The following is a 20,894-nucleotide window of genomic DNA, read 5'->3' on the forward strand; positions in this document are numbered from 1 at the left end:
TTAAACTCCTTTTAAAACCTCCATTACCTGACCTTTTACATAAGTCTTATCTTTGCAGAATGACAATCTAGAGCTTGATCTTAATCCCAGTATCTGTATCCTGGATGGAACAGAGTAGGATAGGACTGGCTATTTGCTGGGACCTCTTCTCAAGACTTTCCTCCTTGTATATGAATCATTTAATCACTTCAAGTGACAAGAGTGTGGGTACAACAGAGTTTACTGATTATAAAGCTTCTCGTTTCATTTCCTTAAGCTGGAATTTCACTTTGAGTTCTCCCTGGACTTCTTCTCAAGATTAAATTTTCAGACAAATTTAATAAAACTACTTACCTTTTATATTTTATTCCTATACTCATCTGTAGTGACTTTGGAAACTTTATATGTAGAAAGTCATAATTCAGTTGAATTTACCTAACAGTCTGATGATCTTGCCTTGAATTTTTTCTTTAGACCAGAAGTAAGGTTGACTCAAGTAAGATGCTTGCAAACTAAAAAAAGAAATCTTTGAAGTGGTGCTCTAAGATTTTGTTTTTAGAAGATTTTAACCCTAAGTAGTAGTAGAGAGGCAAAGAGCTCAGAGTGTCATCTTTTAACATTTCTTCAAGTTTTTATTTAACTTCTCTGTGCCTCTATTTATTAATTTATAAAAAGAAATAGTAGTATTACCTATCTCATAGGGTTATTTTGAGGATTAAATGAAAATCACATAAATCAGTGTCCAGCATATGGTGAATTCTCAATAAATATTAATACATCATTATTATTTATAAATTAAGTATTCTTAACTTATTTGGTTCTTCCTCTTAATAATTATTTCCCTAAAGGTTAAATGATAGTGAAATTGAACGACAACATTTTAAGGACCAAGATATGTATTCCGATAAATCTGATAAAGAAAATGATCAAGAACATGATGAGTCTGACAATGAGGTGCTGGGGAAAAGTGAAGAAAGTGACACAGATACATCAGAAAGGCAAGATGACTCGTACATTGAGCCTGAGCCTGTGGAGCCTTTGAAGGAAACTACCTACACTGAGGAGAGCCACGAAGAGCTTGGGGAGGTGACAGTTTATTTTCAGAGATTCTCTTTTTCTAGTTCTTGGGAATTTTCAAATGAAATTGAAGATATTTGCTTAACCTATTGCTTATTTTTCCTGAAAGAGATTTTTATGATACCTATTTTAAAAGTTGCATATATATGAATTATTAATATATCAGGATTTATAAACAACTGAACACATATATTGGCACAAATAATGATATGTTCTATTAAATTTAAAGTTTTCTGTTTTCTTCAAGTTTGCTTTCGAAATAGGATATTGCTTAATGTCATTGACAGGTGCAAAGTAATTGCAAGAAACAATGAATTTGTAACTGTTATTACCAGGGCATAGAAGTGAGTACAGTATAAGATAATAGGTATGATGTTTTTGTAGTCTGGACCTTTTGTATATATTATTCACTTTGTCTCCTTTTACCTAAGTTTTATAGCTGTAGACTCTTTTACCTAAGTTTTATAGCTATAGACTTATTATTTGAAGGGTTGTTTCCCTATTTTAAGAATGTTTGTAATAGTCTTGAAGAGAATTCATATTTTCAACATTAGCCATCTTATCTACATGTCTTTGTGTCTGAAATACACTATTTTAATAATTTTCATTAATTGCTAAAGGCTGGTGAGGCTTCTCAAACAGAAACTGTGTCTGAAGAAAACAAAAGCCTTATCTGGACACTGTTGAAACAAGTTCGTCCTGGCATGGACCTGTCCAGGGTGGTTTTGCCTACATTTATTTTGGAACCTCGTTCTTTCCTGGATAAACTTTCAGATTACTACTATCATGCAGATTTCCTTTCTGAGTAAGTAAATTGTTATTTCTTTTCCTTTCTTTCTTTTCTTTCTTTTCTTTCTTTTCTTTCTTTTCTTTCTTTCTTTCTTTCTGTCTTTTTTTTGAGACAGATTCTCATCTGCTTGCCCTCAGTAGAGTGCTATGGTGTTATAGCTCACAGTAAGCCTCAAACTCGTGTACTCAAGTGATCCTCTTGTCTCCCAAGTAGCTGAGACTACGGGCACTCGCCACAATGCCCCCTATTTTTAGAGATGGGGGTCTCACTCTTGCTCAGGCTGGTCTTGAACTCCTGAGCTCATGCAGTCCACCCACCTCAGCCTCCTATAGTTAAAATAAGATGATACTTCGTGACGTTAGAAATTCTTAAGATTAATTAGTATTGTTTCTTTCCAAAATCAAGCTCTAATGAGAGGTCACACTCTCTTCCCCACCACTTTTATAATCAACCTTAATAAGGTATATATTTAAAACTTTGCTATAATGTTTCCATTTATGAAGTTGAATTGAGAGACCATAAGCTTGAGGAAGACAGGAATTCTACCCCTTACCCAACACACTGCTTTATGCTACGTAGCTCCCTTGACCTGTTCAGTAAACTAACAAGGGAGGGGTGGTTTGGCACCATTTGTTTTCCTTCACCTGATTCACTCAGGCCCCATCCTTCTGCTTTGTTCATACTTACCTCTCTGCCTGCATGTGAGGCAGTGCGGCTTGCTGAACCCAAATGCTTTGCCACTTGTTGGATTTTAGGATAAACCCTTACTCTCCTTGCTTTTCTTCTGAAGCTGCCAGCTGGTCTAGGGTGTAATTCTGAACAAACAGGCCTAAAGGAGGCAAAGAGGAACTGTCCACCTCTGTTCCAACAATTTCTTGGAAAACCAGTAAACTTTGCAAATAATAACACTTTGCTGCCCATTCTTCCAGTTCTCACCTGCTGCCGCCACTCCTGCAGCGCTGGTATTTCAAGGCACTGTGCTTTATATAATAGTAATTTGTGGCCCTGTGACCTGATTTTCAGAATCTGAATCAAGATATTTTTAGTTTCTATTAGTTGTATTAGTGAACATCCCCACCCCCCAAAATCCATAAGCCAACTCAAAATATAATTGATAAAATGTCAGAAATTATTGCAAATTTTATCATAAAGTGTTAGAAATTGAATGAAAATGATTAACAACCCTTAGAAAAAGGGGTGGAAGAAATGACCGGGCATTTCAAAAATGAAGAAACACAAACAGTCCTTAACATGTAAAACCTCGTGGAGAATAAGAAAAATGTAGATTCAAGCTCTAGGGACGTGCAGTGGTTCATTCCTATAATCCCAGCACTTTGGGAGGCCAAGGTGAGAGGATTGTTTGAGGTGAGGAGTTCAAGATCAGCCTGAGCAACATAGCAAGATTCCATGTCCACAAAGAAGAAAAAAATTAGCTGGGCATGGGGGTATGTGCCTGTCATTCCAGCTACTTCGGAACTGAGGTAGGAGGATTGCTTGAGCCTAGGAGTTTCAGGTTCAGGCACCACTGCACTTCAGCCTGTGTGACACCATAAGACCCTATCTCTAAAAAAAAATTTTTTTTTGAACTATAATAAGTTACTGTTGTTCATCCATCACATTTACAAAAAGTCAAAAGGCTTTTACATCTCAGTCCTTTCCAATATCTTCTGTAGTTTCCTTTTATCCGTCTAGAAATTAATTTCTCTCAGAATATAAGGCAGATTCCTACGAATCACAATAAGATCTTTTTTGGAGATGCCCATTTTCCCAAATAGAAAGGTTATAGTTTTCTGACAACACTGTTGCCAAAACTCTGGACCAGTAAGCACTCTCATCTACTGCCATAGGTGGTACAGACTGGCACAGTGCTGAAAGGATTCTGTCGGCATTCGCCCAAATCATAAATGCATTCATCATTTGATCCGGGTGTAGGAATAACTCCTACACCTACTCTCACTCTGGGAATAACTCCATATATATAGACAGAATGACATACTGTATATATATGAGATTGTCTTAGCAGGGTTTGTAACAGTAGAATGTTAGATGTGTAATAATTCAAGCATCCAACCATAATTGGTCACGTAACGTGGTACATCCACACATGTAAAGAACTCTGCACTGATACACTGAGACTTCCAATATTATGTTTGTGAAAAAAGCAAGATAGAGTGTGTATAGTTTGCTATCTTTTTTAAAAACAGGACTATGTATTTATATTTGCTTATTTGTGCTTAAAGATAATTTATTTTTAAAGTAAAAATATTACCTATAGGAGGTAAATGAAAACACTGGAGAAGTGGGGCAGTAGCAAGACATGCATGCGTCTTTATAAATGCTTTGACTTGGAACTTCTTTATGTAAAATTTAAAATATTATTGCTTAGTTAAGAGAGGAAGAGAGCAATTAGAGAGTTGTTACAGTACAAACTTTCCCTTAGTACAATTTTCTTTTTTTTTTTTTTGCAGTTTTTGGCCAGGGCTGGGTTTGAACCCGCCATCCGGCATATGGGGCTTGCGCCTTACTCCTTTGAGCCACAGGCACCGCCCCCTAAGTACAATTTTTCAGTCAGCCTGCCTCAAATTCACCACATGGGACTGTCACGTGCTTGTGAAACACAAACGCCCTTTTATAAATAAGGACATAATAAATATCTACATTACAAAGAAACCCACAATTTCTCAATAGAATTCACTTCTGAAATACACAGTGTGTTTCAATGTCGGGGACAACAGCACAACTACAGGGAACACAGCTGAGTAGCAGCTCCTATAAATTAAGTCTTTAAAATGAAAATTACTCTTTGATCATCTGTTATACTTTAGAGTTTGTATGGAAAATCTCTGAAAAATCAATTGGTAGAACGTAAAGGGCAAGTAGAGGGATAAAAATAGGTTAAGACCTTTGGATTGATTGAAAGCCTCTTCTTCACACTTGTAATTTGAAGATTCTGTGTTTTGTACTAAGGACTGCAAACCCATAAAGACTTGCAGGGAGGGAGGTAATTTGCACAGAAGAGGCTCACATTGTCCTTCCCTCCATGCTCTGGTCTCCTCTAACTTCAGCACCTGTAAATGGATCCAGCTAAGTGAACAGTGGTCCTTTACTGACCAAGTGTAGCTGGAAACTACAAAAGCCTGTCACTGCTTGGCCGCTGTCCATCATGTCACATGCCGGGCATCGCACAACGCTTGAATCTCAAAATCTGTTTGGGTTTTTTCAGTCAACATTTTCTCTACCAAGCAAGAACTCAGGTTCTGTAGAACCCCACTTAGGAAACCTTGGAGAGTTTCCGAAAACTACGTCAGCAAAGACCTAGCCACTGTATTAAAGAAGAGGAAAAACAGGGAGAAAAGTGACAAGATTGGGAAAAATGATTCTTGCAATTGATTTACATTGTTGTTTTGCCACCTATTTTAAATGTGAATTGTTTTCCAGTCATATCTGATACTCAGTTATTGGTTGATAAATATGAGAAGGAATTTGTGACAGATTCTGTAAAAAATTTTTGTTTACCATTTTGTTTTTTAGGGCTGCTCTTGAAGAAAATCCTTATTTCCGTTTGAAGAAAGTAGTGAAATGGTATTTGTCAGGATTCTATAAAAAGCCAAAGGTAATGATTATATTTTAGTGTCCTTAGCCTTTATGAGTTCCTTATATTTTATATAATCCTTACACTATTTATTAGCAATTACATTTCTTGGCTTCTTTGAGTTAGCAAAATTGTAAAACATTAGATTATTTAGACCCACATTATGACTGAAGTCATTTAATTTTTTTTTTTTTTTTTTTTTAAGCAGAGACTCAGTTGCACTGGGGTTGAGTGCCATGGAGTCATAGAACCTCAAATTCTTTGGCTCAAGCGATCTTCTTGTCTCAGCCTCCCAAGTAGCTGGGACTACAGGCATTGGCCGCAATGCTCGGCTATTTTTTTTTTTTTTAAGAGATGGGGGTCTTGCTTTAGCTCAGGCTGGTCTTGAACTCCTGAGCTCAAGTAGTCCACCCACCTCAGCCTCCCAGAGTGCCTAGGATTACAGGCATGAGCTACCATGCCCAGCCTAAAGGCATTTAATTTTATTTCATATAGATTTCATTTACTGTAAAATTTCATAAGAAGGGCCACCAAATGATAGTTAGACCTGTTTTGACTGGTTTAAACTCTTTTGAATCTTCCATATTTGTAATTTGAAACTTGTTTTTTTTTTTTTTTTTTTTAACTAGGGACTGAAGAAACCTTATAATCCTATACTTGGTGAGACTTTCCGCTGTTTATGGATTCATCCCAGGACAAACAGCAAAACTTTTTATATTGCTGAACAGGTATTAGAAATGCATGTCACAGAAACAAATCTAATCTGGAAATTACTGAGATATTTTCATAGACTATATTAACTCCATAAACTCATTAATGTTTAGCCTTTCTTATTAGTGCACATTTGATTAGTACTGAATACTACTAAACTGCTATTAAATATCATATACTCCTAAGCATTATTATTACTGTTACGGAATTCATAGCCCAAAATAAATCTTTATTTTTTTCTTTCTTGTATCCTTCGACCCTTTTATTTCTTTTTTAGTTTGTTTTGCCAAACCTCATTTCCAAAACACCTGTTTGATTGTGCTCAGAATCCTTCAGTGGTTCTTCAGTTTCAAAATCAGATTTGCTCCCATTTGTCTAGCGTTCAGGCTCCTCAAGATCTTGCCAAATTTATTTCCAGTGAAATGCCTGCCTAGTTGTCCAGTGTAGTCAGACCTGTGCTTTCACAGTGAGGTAACTTGATCTTGCATTTTCTTGCCTCACTACTTTTAAATTTAATTCTTCCACCCCATTGTTTCTTCTCAGTTATTCTTCATCTAAACAAACCTTGACCTGCGCATCCTTCATGATCCAAATAACTGCAGCTCCCAGTGATATTTTTCTTCTCAAACTTCTGTAATTATCCATTAAAAGTGTTAGTTTAACACTTGTATTATTTATCTTTTTACAGAATATTTATTTCCCTAATTGAATTGTTAGTTCCTTGAAAGTATATCCCTTCCCCAGTGAAACCTCTCTTTTTGTTGTACGCATAGTAGGCAGTCAGAAAACATTTTAAACATTTCCATTAACTTAAACCTATGTAAATATATTAATGATCCTCAGTGATCTCCCCTGTCTAAGGAATGTTCTCTTTCAGTAACAATGGTCTTTCATTATGATGATTCTTACCTGGAGTGTGAGGAGAATGAGAAGAACTGTATTCTTTGAAAACCTTCCTCTTCCCCCAGAGAACTAATATATTCCTCAGATCAAAACCACTCATCTATATTAATTTTTAGAAGTGAAGTATTAAACCACTTTGCATTTTTAGTGCACCATGAACCTTCACAAAACAGAGAAGCTTGGGACAGATTTAACTGTTTCATTTCAGAAAACATAAGATTTAAATATTAAGATTTAAATGTATTAAAATTAAAAGATTTAAATGTATTAAATAATATATTTGTCAAAGTTTTTGTTTAACTGGGATCAGTTCAGTAATCCATGTGAAGAGTAAGCATTATATTAGTTACCTATTGCTATGTAATAAATTATTGCCCAAACTGCGTGGGTTAAAACAATATTTATTATCTCATTTGTTGAAGTTCAAGAGCCTGGGAGCTGCTTAGTTGAGTGGGTCTAACTCAGGGTTTCTTATGAGCTTACAGTCAGGATGTCAGACATTTTTACAGTCACTTCACCTGCATGCTGGCTTGGGCTAGAAGTTCACTTCCAATCTTATCACCTGGCTGTTGACACAAGAACTCAGTTCCTCACATGGTCCTCTCCATAGGGTTTTTCAAAATATGGAAGCTGGCTTTTCAGAGCTAATGATTGAGAGGGAGAGAGAGAAAAGGGGATACCTCTCCTTCCCATGATGGAAGTTACGTGATCACCTAACTTCAGAAATGACATACTATCACTTCTGCACAAATCACTTTGGCACAATGTAAGATGACCCTAGTTAATGGTGTGACTACCAGGCGCGTTTCCTTGGGCGTCAGGAGTCACCGATTCTTATTTTTACTGCTTGCCCCATTGTTTTCCTCTTACTCATTATAAGACTTGAACTTTTGATAATAGCACAATAATATACTTATCCTGTTACACTTGTCTTGTTTGTGTTTTTTCTTGTGTTAAATAGGTGTCCCATCATCCACCAATATCTGCCTTTTATGTTAGTAACCGAAAAGATGGATTTTGCCTTAGTGGTAGTATCCTGGCTAAGTCCAAGTTTTATGGTAAGTTTTCCCTGTCCCAGCCTGTACCCTTTCCTGGGAAGTGGTATTTTTCTAGTGAGCTGTTAAGTGTCATGGGCTGTTTTCAGCAAGGAATTTATATATCATCTTTACTTGAATAATTTCCACCCATTCATAAATAAATGTATGGTTCATTTCATACAAGTATTCATCATACTACGTATATGAGTAAATTCATCACAGATATCTTATGAAAAGACATGAGCACCCAGTAGCCCTGTATAGTGTATATGTTTCTTTTGCTATTTGTGTTTGTTTTGTCTCAGTGTACCTGAGGGATCAACCTTTCTATTTTACTCTTTTAAACCGAGAGAAAAAGAAACCTAGGTACAGTTAGAATATTTGATCTAGGGTCAATCAATAATGACACTGAACCTTGGACCAAATAATATACTTATAAAAATTTTTGCAAGTACAGGGAAAAATAGAGAAATGTGGTTATAGTAGAAACCTTAATATAAAAACTTTAACAATTCAAACAAATCATAGATATACCAGTAGAAAATAGATAACCTTAAATGCTTTTATTTGGTTTTTAAAATCTTTTTAATGGAGAAAAATCAAAGAATTGAGTTTTAGCCACAGAATTTTAAACCTACAAGAAAAAAACTGTTGTGGTAAAAATAGGAAAGGTAAAATACGTGAACAGAAATCCAGAGTCTAGTTACCAAAGAGATTGGTGAGTCATAAGTAAGTCTGTAATCGGAAAGTCAGAGTAGTTTTTGACCAGGAACATGGTGAATGCTTTTATTTTTATTCACTATGTCTTTTGTTCCTTTATATAGTTTGGTTTGGCTCTGGGGTTCTTTTTCCCTTGATGTTTGTTTTGGTTTGGTTTTGAGATATTTTTCACCTTGTTTTAGAAGATGATTGCTTATTTTTTTCTGAAGGTTGCATCTATTTTATATCTGTGCTGTTTCTTTCCCACTTCACCTTCCATTCTTCCACTGCCTATCCTGACCATACTGTAAATGGCTTTCATGAGTGTGTATTCTACCCTTGTGGAAATTTTTATTGAGTACCAGATACATAGCTCACTTTCTGGGATTATTTCAGCAGTTGGCCTTCTTTTTTCTGTATTACAGAACAATTCACATACATCAGGACTATCTGTCCCTTTATAATTTGAAAGAATATGCTAAATCCAGAATGAATTTAAGATTGTTAGAATTAATAAATATCTGGTTGAATACAAATGACATTTTTTCTTTTTGTTTTCCTTTTAATTTCTTTATAATATATAGTACTGTTCAAAACAAAATGTTAACTTTGTTTTGTGGGTTTTGTAACATGCAGATGTAACACATATAACTATAGCACAAAGACCCAGAAGAGAGTGAAAGGGCCTAGAGGTTGCAGTGTTTTGTTTTATGTGAAGTATGATATTAACCGTATGTGGACGAGAAATTTTAAAGACAAATTTTTGTAATCCCTAAAGCAGTAATTCTCAACTTGGGGGAATTTTGTCCTCCACTTCCCCCCCCCCCAACCACCACCTGGGAAACATTTGGCAATGTCTGAAGGCATCGCTGGCTTACACAGTTTGGAGATCCAGTAGGTTGGAGGACAGGGATACTGCTCCCCATCCTACAATGCACAGGCCATCCACTTCAGTAAGGAATTATCCAGCCCCAGATTTCAGTCGTGCCACTGTTGAGAAGCCATGCCCAAGAGCAGACACACACATGTGCACACACACAATAATACCAAAACTATAGGCAGAAAGCTGAGAGGAATATTACAGTGAAATACTTTGAAAAATGTAAGTTATTTGATCAAGAATGAAAATCAGAGGGGACAGAAAACAAACATAATAAAACAGTAGCCCAAACCCAATTATATATCATAATTACATCAGTGTTGAGGGTTCAAATAATATAATTTAGACAGATTGTCAGATCAGATAAAACAGCAAGGACCAACACGCAGTAAATGCAGAGACACAAATAGATTGAAAGAAAATGAAAGTAAAAGTTAAAAGCTAAACTTGCAAGCAGTAAGTACAAGTAGGATTGAGTGACTATATAAATAAATTTCAAGACAAAAAGTATTAACACAGATGAAGAACATTGCCTTATAAAAGGCTTAGTTCCTCAGGAAGGCATGATGATCATAAATGCCTGTGTGTCTAGTGGCCAAACTTCAAAATTTAAGCAACAGTAGAGTTAAGGGGAGAAAAATAGTCAATTTCAAAATCATACTTGGAGATCAGTCCCCTCTCCCAGTAATGATAAGATGGCTAGATGAAATACAAGCAAAGATACAGGAGATCTGAAAATACTATCAGTCGCCTCAACCTAATTGATGTTTCTGAAACACTGCAGTCAGCAATTATAAAATACACATTATTTTGGTATAGACTGGTACAGACCATATGCTTGACCAAAAAACAAGTTTCTATAAATTTCAAGACTGAAATTATACAGTATATATCTATACTTCCGTGAAATAGAATTAGAAATAAATAGCAAGGTACTGAAATAAAGGCCAACTATTTGGAAATTAAAATACTTTCAAATAATCCCCATCGGCCAGAAAAGAAATCACAAAGGAAATCAGAAAATACTTTAAGTTAAATGATAATGAAAATACAGCATGTCAAGATTTATAATGCAGTGAAAGCAGTGCCTAGAGGGATACTTGTAACTTTAAATTGGAGAAGGTGAGAGAGCCAAATCAGTGATCTAATGTTTTACCCTATTAGAAGAAAAGAAGAGCTAATTAAACTCACAATAAGTAAAAGAAAGGGAGCAAAAGAGCAGAAATCAATGTAGAGAGCAGATAAACAACACAGAAGGTCAAAGAATCCTAGAGGTAATTTTAGACTGAACCAAAAAAAGGACACAAATCAGGAATAAAATAAGCAGAATCACTACTGATTCTATAGACAATAAAGGGATGATAAATAAATATTATGGACAGTTTTATACCAATAAATTTGACAACTTAGATGAAACAGGAAAATTCTTTGAAAGGCACTAATTTTTTTTTTTCTTTTTTGAGTCAAGAGTCTCAAGCTTGTTGCCCTGGGTAGAGTGCTGTGACGTCACAGCTCACAGCAACCTCAAACTCTTGGACGTAAGTGATTCTCTTGCCTCAGCCTTCCAAGCAGCTAGAACTGTAGGTGCCCGCCACAACACCCGGCTATTTTTTTTTTGGTTGCAGTTGTCATTGTTGCTTAGCAGGTGGGCTGGGTTTGAACCTGCCACCCTAGGTATACGTGGCCGGCGCCCTGCCAGCTGAGCCATGGGTGCTGCCAAAAGGCACTAATTACTAAACCGACATAAGAAGAGGTATAAAATTTTAAAAAGCCTTACAGTTGACGAAACTGATTTAGTAATTAAAAAATTTCCTATGTACTCCAAGCCCACATGTCTTGAGTTCTAAATATTTCAGGAGAAGTAATTCAGCAGTTCTAAACAACTTCTTACGGAAAACAGAAGAGGAGGAAATACGTTTCACCTTATTTTATGAGATCAGGATTACTCCATTCCAAAACTAGACATTACAAGGAAAGAAAGCTACAGATCAATATTGTTCATGAATATACATGCAAAAATTTTTAACAAATTAGTAAATCAATATATAAAGGGTAACATATATGCACATACGCACATAAATACAAGTCTATATAAAAAGGACATGGATCATGATCCATACATTAAAAGAGTAACATATCATGATGGAGTGAGGATTACCTCAGGAGTACAGAGTTGATTTATCATCTAATAAAATCAATGTAATATACCATTTTAATAGAATAAACGGGGGGAAGTATGATTTCAGCAGATATAGAAAAAGGATTTGACAAAATTCAACACTTATTTTTCATAAAAGCTCTCAAAAAACTAGGACTAGACTAAAAGGTGCATATAAAAATTATATAGCCATGGCTCAGTGCCTGTGGCTCAAGTGGCTAAGGTACCAGCCACATACACCTGAGCTGACGGGTTCAAATCCAGCCCAGGCCCACCAAACAACAATGACAGCTGCAACCAGAAAAGAAAAAAGCTGGTGTTGTGGCAGGCACCTGTAATCCCAGCTACTTGGGAGGCAGAGGCAGGAGAATTGCTTGAGCCTCAGGAGTTGGAGGTTGCTGTGAGCTGTGATGCCACAGCACTCTACCCAGGGTGACAGCTTGATGCTCTGTCTCAAAAAAAGAAAAAAAAATATATATATATATATGTATATATATATAGCCAATTTAATAGTTTTGAGGTGAAAATCGAATCATTTCTACCTAAGATCAGGGACACGGCAAGGATGCCTATTCTTACTTTGTACTTCTGTACAAAATTGTGTTAGAAATCTCAGCCAATACAATAGACAAGTTAAGGAAAAGGCATAGAGACTGGAAAGGAAGAAGTTAAACTGTTCACATACCAGATCTACATAGAAAATCATCACAAATATCTAGAAAAGCTAATAGAACTTGTAAGTCAATTTAATAAGGTCTCAGGATACAAGGTCAAGAAGCAGTTGTATTTCTACACAGCTCACAGCAACCTTAAACTCCTGGGCTCAAGCGATTCTCTGGTCTCAGCTTCCCACGTAGCTGGGACTGCAGAATGAAATTTTTAAAAAATAACTGTCTACTGTATTGTGCAAAGAATAAAATATTTGGAAGGAAATTTAATGGAAGATGTTTAACACTTGTGAACTATGTAATTTCATCATTGATTGCATTTTGGTATTTTATGTATATTTATTTTTCTAAATTGTTTTTAGGATTATTCTATCAATCTTAAATATTTAAAGCTTGGTACTTAACTAATATGACTTGCAGATAAGAAATAATGTTATATTCAAAAAAGACAAGTTAGACACTGAAAGTGTTTTATAGATATTCTACATGTTCAGGATTTCTTATAACCCTCATAACATTATAACAAGCACATAAATGTATCTCTTAGAAGTACTTGTTTTGTAAGAATGGAAATGTGGATATTTCGTGTTTTAGATATAAGGTAATGAATACATGTTTGGACACATTGAGATTGAGACATTTTAAAAATATTCCAGTGTGGATGTCTGGGAGGTGTCCTAAATGTATTTTCTGAATTGGTTGAATTAGTTTTGTGAAATTTAATGAAAAATATTTATTTCAGGAAACTCATTATCTGCAATATTAGAGGGAGAAGCACGATTAACTTTCTTGAATAGAGGTGAAGATTATGTAATGACAATGCCATATGCTCATTGTAAAGGTAAATATTTTCTATACTTCAGTTAGCTATTCCTTAAATACTTTTTCAGTAAATGTATGTGGCCATAAATTATTATGTTTTTGAGGTTGGTGGAGTCTGACTTGTTATACTGAGTATTTCTGTAGTGAATTAATTCACCCATAATGGACTTTTTGTGATATATCCTTTAGTCTGAAGAGATTAATTTATAGAATGGAATTTCTTTGTATTTGCCTTATGTGCAAATTTTGAAATTGATGAAACAACCCTTTATTTCAGAATCCTTAAAAGTGATTTTCATTTTATTCACCAGCACCCTTTTTAAAAATTTAAGTTACTATTTTTAATGTACTGAGTCCTTTAAAATTTTTTCTCATCCCTACTTGGCAATTTTTTTAAGTTTATGTATTATGTTCCCTCCATTATTTAGAGTACAGATAAGGGTATTAAGTAATAACGGTCATTTACTACATGCTAGACACCCAAGTATACCCACCTAAGTCTCTGTACTTCACATTTCTAAACGCAGTCATTTCAGCAGCCATGAATGAGGAAAAGGAAGTGCAAAGAGGTTTATTGGCCTGAGATCCCACACTAAGATGTAGCTAAGATCTGAACCTTAGAAGTTTATATCTCCATAGTGTGAACTCTTAATTACTTTGTATCAGCTGAAACATTCAGCTTGATCATTATTTGTGCCTTCTATTCCAACCTATTTTTCTTAAAAATAAACATTTTTGGTAATTATCCTCTATTTTAGGAACTAATTCATGAAAACATAGAAATGATTTACAGTGGCCTCATTTCATAGATGAGAAGAAACCTGAAAGGGGTAAAAGTCTTACCCAAGACCAGCCCAGCTGCTACCAAAGTGGCCAACTTGTGACCTCAGGCTAGGTGATTTTTAGAGTTCCATGTGTAGTTCTTGAAATAGGCATGAAGTGAAATGTCTTGAAGTATGAATTGATAAGTATGTATAATTTTAAATTTTATGTCATTTGGAATAAATAGAATTATATTCCATGTAGATACCCATGCCATACCCAGCTAGCAATAGGGAACAACTTTGTGGCAATATTTTTATTACATTAAAAAAAAAGAAATTATAACTCCTTGTGAATGAGCATACAAAATGATTACAAAGTTTTCTGTCCTGTGCATTTCCTAAGGTGTGTCCCAAGTCACTAGTCTCACCAAGTATTTTATAGAAGCTCTACAGCCAAATAAGTCTGGGAAACATCACACAGTCTGTTCCACTTTTGGAAATGAGCACTGTGCACTTGCATCCTAAAGGTTGCCTTAGCTTAGTCCTATAGCAGATGCATAAATACAACTTCTTTATCTTTAAGCCTATTTAATTTCCCTAACTTTCAGCACAAAACCTACTTTGGTTGCTTGCTTTATTTATATGATTCTTGTTATTTGCAATAGTTACCTCTTACAAAGTCACCACAAACACTGAATTACCAAATATTAAACCATTGCTTCCAGAGGAAGTATAAGGTTAGGTTCCTGTGAATCTCTTGTCACAGCATTTTCATAAACCTATCAGTACATAACCTTGTTTTATGTGTGTTCCTGTTTAAACACACTTTATGGAATTATAACATTAATTATATGTTGTCGATTCATTAACATTGAACTAACAGCCAAGAGCACTAAAAGTCATGCCTGAGCAAAGCTTAAACACACATATTTTCTTTTTTTTAAAACTTCATTCAAGTTAATATGAGGGTACAATATTTAGGTTACATTGTTCGTACTTCCAGGGTTAAGTTCCATTTGTAGAAGAGCCCCTCACCCAGGCTTTAACACACATATTTTCTCTGTAAGGTACGTCCCAGCTTTCCTGTACTTGAAACACTAGATAGCAGTTTACCACTACACTTGAATCCATTTTAAACAGTGAAATCGACATCAACGTGGAAAATAGCATCAAATATACTCCAAAAAGGGCACTTTTATTTTTTTAACTATGGGAGTTGATACAAGGAAAGTATCGCCTTGTTTGACCTCAGATTGGAATGTCTGCGGCAGGTGGCTCAAATTTCCTTTCACTCTGCCCATGCTTGCAAAGGACCCCAGAAGCACTGTGTCGGTGTTGGGGTAGGTGAATCTATACATGTGAAATCTGCACATACTGGGGATCAGCTTGATGTGATCAGCTGTTACCTATTTATATCCTACAGAACCAACGTTATGTCTACATTATAGATTCGTATCGGATGAATGCCTTTGATTTATATGTTTCTTTAGGAGGTTAGAATACAAACCTGCTTTTTATAAGCCCTTGTGTCTCTCTCTTCTTTTTCTTCTTTAGGAATTCTTTATGGCACAATGACACTGGAGCTTGGAGGAACAGTCAATATTACATGTCAAAAAACTGGATACAGTGCAATACTTGAATTTAAACTAAAGGTTAGTAGAGAGTGATGGTAGGTATCACCTGATTAAAGGGGAGCTGTGCTATTTTAATTTTAATCAGTAAAATTGTTCGTATTATGTAAGAGATGAGATATAAGAAGTGATTAGATAGAAATTTCTTAGTGAATTAAATAAAACATTGCTTTACAAAATACCAGAAGGTTGTGTCAACGTGAGCTGTAGCTGTGTACACTGAGAATTGTATTAGTTAATATTTCTGTGTACAAGTTACTCTAAACCTCACAGGCTTAAAAATAACCATGTTCTGATTCTCCTGAGTACTGTGGATCAGGAATTTGGGGAGGGCATAGTGGGCATGGCTTGTCTCGGCTGCAGTGTCTGGGGCCTCAGGAAGACTTGTGGGCTGTGAGTGATTAGACACTTGGGGACTGGAATCATCCGAAGGCTTATCACTTACATATGTGACACCTGGCTAGGATGACTAAAAGACTAGGACTGCTAATCCCAGCACCTGTATACGTGGCCTGCCATGCTTGATTTCCTCAAGGCGTGGCAGCCTCACGTTAGACAGACTTGTTACTTGGCAGGCCAGGTTTTCAAGTGCAAGTATCCTGGTGAGCAATGCAGAGGCAGCATTTGCCTTCTGTGACCTAAGCCAGATTATGTCACTTCCATCGTCCTCTATTAGTTGAAGAGTTATAAAGCCCACCCAAATGCATGGAAAGGATTGTAGACCCTGCTTCTCAATGGGAGGGTGGCAAGGTCTCACTGAAGAACATCATGTGGGCTGGAGGGGGAAGGGAGATATTACTGAGGCGTCTTTGGAAAATACTGTGTGCCTCAGCGAAAGGGAAATTTTGAGAGCTTTCACGGTTGTGGTTGTAGGGTGGTACTTTATGTTCAGATAAGAATATTTCTATGAAGTACATGATATGTATTACTAAATTGCTCTTGGGTTGATATCTAGCTGATCAGCAATTTTGCTCGAATAAAAAGCATCTCAAGTATTATTTGCTGCAGTGCTCTTTGCTTGTTTTCTCTTTCACCTTAGCAGATTTTTACTTCTATGGCAATATTCATGCTTGAACGTTATGATGAAAGAGGTCACAAGCATATACGTGTGCTCCATATATTGGACCATCAAAGTTTTGTCACTGTGGATAGACATCAGTAAGGCAGTACAGTAACCCAAAGTATATTCCTTCTAGTTTTATTTTTTGGGAGCATTTCTTGACTATGTATTTTACTTCGTTTTCTTTGAAGGCAAAATAGTGTTATTTTTTTTTCAATAGATTGTTAAAACCACTAGGTTTACTAAGTTATTGTTTAATATAATGTCACATTGACAGGGCACAGCTTTGAGAGTTAGGAAGTACACATGCCCTGTGTCAGTTATATCACCATGATCTTTCCAAATATGTTCATTTTTGTTTGCTTTTACCTATTTTTTCCCACAGCAACAATGCATTTTTTTTATTAAACGTTTCTAAAATTGAGGCAGTATTTCCCCATTTATGCCTTCACGAGCACTATAACAATATTTACTTTTTCTTGTCTACATTATATGTAAATATAAGGTACAAGTAAAATGTTTAACATTTTCTCTTTTAAAAGCCATTTCTAGGGAGTAGTGATTGTGTTAATCAAATATCAGGGAAACTTAAATTGGGAAAAGAAGTCTTAGCTACTTTGGAAGGCCACTGGGTAAGTACTTTGCATTTTAACTTTACAAAAAGAATTTATTCAGTAGGAAAAAATTAACAATCATATTTTAAAATTAAAAGCTTTACTTATTCCATTGCTAAAATAACATTATTCAATATAAACTTTAGCTAAATAGATACTTTGGTATTTTTTAATCAACAATATTTAGTTTTATCTAACATTTTATTTTTCCAAAATTTTTGTATCAGTAGAAAGAGCTAATACACATCACTTACTATGAATGCACCATTTAAGAATGCTACTAGTATGAACTCACGTAGTATTTAATATAACCGGAGGAGGCAGGCTACATAGGGGTCCTGTTATTATTGTTTGTTATTTTCTCCATTTTATGGAGAGTCAAACTGAGGCATAGTTTAAATAATTTTCTCAAGTGGTGGAGTGAGAATTTTAGCCCAGAAACTCTGGCTTCAGGGCTGTGCTTTTTTACATACTGCTTGTCATGTAGAAGAAAATGGCATGGTTGCAATGAGAGTTATATAGGTGTATATTAGAGCAGTGGCTTTTATTTACTTCTCTCCTTACCTAATTTCATACTTATGTGATTTTTGTTAAGAGGAGCTTAAGTAAATAAGAAGGATGTGATACTGAGTTTATTGATAGTCAGCATCATCTTGTAGCTGCAACAAACAATGTGCTCTGCTTTGCTGTCAAAGCTTAAGATGCTTGTTTAGACTTTGCATGTAATATTTAAAGTTCGTTAAGTAAAACTTGTGAAATCTCACAAACTTTCTGTGTACTCAACTAAATTTTTTTAATTGACTAGTATCTCATATTTAATCTTAATGTTTTTGTAAAAATGTCAGCAAATTTGGGGCTTTTATATTTGTTTTTAAAATATGTTTGGAGGATTAAGTAACAGAAAGTATGAATATATTACTAAACTATATAATCCCTTTCTAAATAAAGATAATTCTCATATTAATTTTTAATTTCTTTAAATGTAGGATAGTGAAGTTTTTATTAATGACAAAAAGACTGATAATTCAGAGGTTTTCTGGAATCCAACACCTGACATTAAGCAATGGAGATTAATAAGGCACACTGTAAAGTTTGAAGAACAAGGAGATTTTGAATCAGAAAAGTATGTATGCCATTTTCAGCTAACTGCATGAAGATCGAAGTGTTTTTAATCCTTTAACAATATGATCATTTTGTCACTTTTCTCTGCCTTCTGTCATATTTTACTTCAACAAAGTTGTTTCCCATTTGTGGGATGTGACCATCCTCTGTTTTGGTGTATGTGAATGTCAAAATAATATGATACAAATCATCTTGTTTTTCTGCAGCTCAAAACTAAAACTTTCCCTTTCTCTTCTTCTGTGTTTCAGTAACTTAAAAACAAAAGCGCATTTTTTATTTGCATAAAATTATACTACTAATTTAGAATTCATAGTTTCTATCTGGCAGCTGCTGTTTTCCAACCTGGTTTAAGCATGTAGGACTCTAGTAAAGGAATCTACTCTTGTTCTGTTCTCTGACATGCAGGAATACTATAACTGGATAGGCTGGCTTCCCAAGAACTTAACATTATTTGGGTAATTATAACGGCCATAGTTACTATGAGTCATGAAATTCAAGCTAGATCACTTATATTTATTGTATGTACATTGCCTAATTTTATTCTCATTATAATATCTCTTTGTGTTGAGATACGGACACCTCTGTGTAAGAGACACTTGCTGGGCACATGATCTGTGTTGTGCAGCCCGTCCTCACTGCACACTCCCACATGCACACCGTTTACACGAGGATTCAAATCTGTATGCGCTTTCCCTTCTGCACTCAGAATGGAGGTTGTCAGAAGATGAGAGAATATGTATGCACTAATTCTAAACATTCTGTTTCAGCCATAACCGCATGATGTTTTCCATCCAGAACTAAGCTGCTAAGCTTTGCCAAGGCAAATGATAATTTTTGAAGTGTGTATGTAATTCATATTTTAAAGACGAGGAAATGAGGCTCGGCGCCTGTAGCTCAACCGGCTAAGGCGCCAGCCACGTACACCTAAGGTGGCGGGTTCGAATCCCCAGCCTGGACCCGCCAAACAACAATGACGGCTGCAACCAAAAAATGGCCGGGCGTTGTGGCGGGCGCCTGTAGTCCCAGCTACTTGGGAGGCGGAGGCAGGAGACTCGCTTGAGCCCAGGAGTTGGAGGTTGCTGTGAGCTGTAATGCCACGGCACTCTGCCCAGGGGGACAGCTTGAGGCTCTGTCTCAAAAAAAAAAAAAAAAAAAAAAGACGAGGAAATGAGACTTTAAGTAACTTTTAAGTTTACCAGTTAAGATATAGCAGATCTAGGATACAGCCCAAGACTGATCCCTAAGCCTTCGTGCTTTCAGTTTTAACATGCAACCTTCCCAGATGGATGAGATATAGATGTTCTACTTGTATTTAACAGATGAAAAAACTGGTAGGGAAAATGATTTTACTGGAGTAGGCTTTCCTTTTAAATCAGTGGCTCTCAACACTGGCTGCACATAAAAGTTCCCTGATAATTCATGCATGCAAGGTTGAGAAAATTACATTACACTAATGGATCTTTGAGGACAGTAAATCTTAAGCAGTATGTGTAAGAATCTTCTGGGAGACTTGTTAAAAGTGTAGATTCTTCAGCTGTATACCTTCATTATGTTCCTATCATCTTGGGTGAACAACATTGACTACCATTTGTAATAAATTTCTCTTGCTGAGAAAATTAGTCTTCACCTAGGAACAGGTCTCTCTCTGCTCAAGGCCCTGGGTTTTTATATTGTGACTCATTTCTAAGCATAGGAGCATGATTGTTGCCAAAGCCAGGAATCCATCTGAGCATTATTTTCTCTCAAGGGGACTCAAGCCTATTCTATATAGATCTGATTTTCTGTTCATTTTTTAATACTGTGTATTAGACTCTGGCAACGGGTAACTCGAGCCATAAATGCCAAAGACCAAACAGAAGCTACTCAAGAGAAGTATGTTTTAGAAGAAGCTCAAAGACAAGCTGCCAGAGATCGAAAGACAAAAAATGAAGAATGGACTTGCAAGTTATTTGAACTTGATCCACTCACAGGAGAATGGCATTACAAGTTCGCAGAGTAAGTAATTAAAAAGAGTTTATTTCAAATAATAGTATAGTGTGTAGCCTTTATTTCTAGAATATTTCTGTTCAATGGAATAGTCTTTTTTTTCTTAAACTGTACATATTAATGTGAGAGTTTAAACCTGACATTCCATTCATTATGAACTTTATGATGGCTAGCCTATAAAATAAGCTCAGGCTCAGATTAGATGTGGGGACATCTTAATATGAGGACTGTGTATATAATTATCAATAAACATTAAATCCTAGAATAGAAAGTTTTACCTAATAACAACCTAAGGATACGGGGAAGGGGAGGGAGGGGGAATGGGTGGAGGGAGGGGGATTCGAGGGTTCACTTCTGTGGTTCATCTTACAAGGGTACAAGTGAATCTTTCTATGAGTAGA

The 20,894-nt window shown here is 35.7% G+C and overlaps 1 protein-coding gene across 1 annotated transcript in view; it reads left to right on the forward strand.

Annotated features, from left to right (window-relative positions):
• Positions 1-20,894, forward strand: part of OSBPL8 (oxysterol binding protein like 8) — a 159,803-nt gene that overhangs the window by 130,529 nt on the left and 8,380 nt on the right. Inside the window, exons 12-21 of the mRNA XM_023509243.1 lie at positions 828-1,065; positions 1,677-1,861; positions 5,378-5,459; positions 6,068-6,166; positions 8,014-8,110; positions 13,237-13,335; positions 15,635-15,732; positions 17,314-17,403; positions 18,372-18,508; positions 20,317-20,502. Coding sequence (XP_023365011.1) covers positions 828-1,065; positions 1,677-1,861; positions 5,378-5,459; positions 6,068-6,166; positions 8,014-8,110; positions 13,237-13,335; positions 15,635-15,732; positions 17,314-17,403; positions 18,372-18,508; positions 20,317-20,502 — 1,311 coding nt within the window. The remainder of the gene's footprint in view (positions 1-827; positions 1,066-1,676; positions 1,862-5,377; positions 5,460-6,067; positions 6,167-8,013; positions 8,111-13,236; positions 13,336-15,634; positions 15,733-17,313; positions 17,404-18,371; positions 18,509-20,316; positions 20,503-20,894) is intronic.

Source organism: Otolemur garnettii, unplaced genomic scaffold (assembly GCF_000181295.1).
Source record: "Otolemur garnettii isolate 467f Iridium unplaced genomic scaffold, OtoGar3 scaffold00007, whole genome shotgun sequence".
In the NCBI taxonomy this organism is placed as follows: Eukaryota; Metazoa; Chordata; class Mammalia; order Primates; family Galagidae; genus Otolemur; species Otolemur garnettii.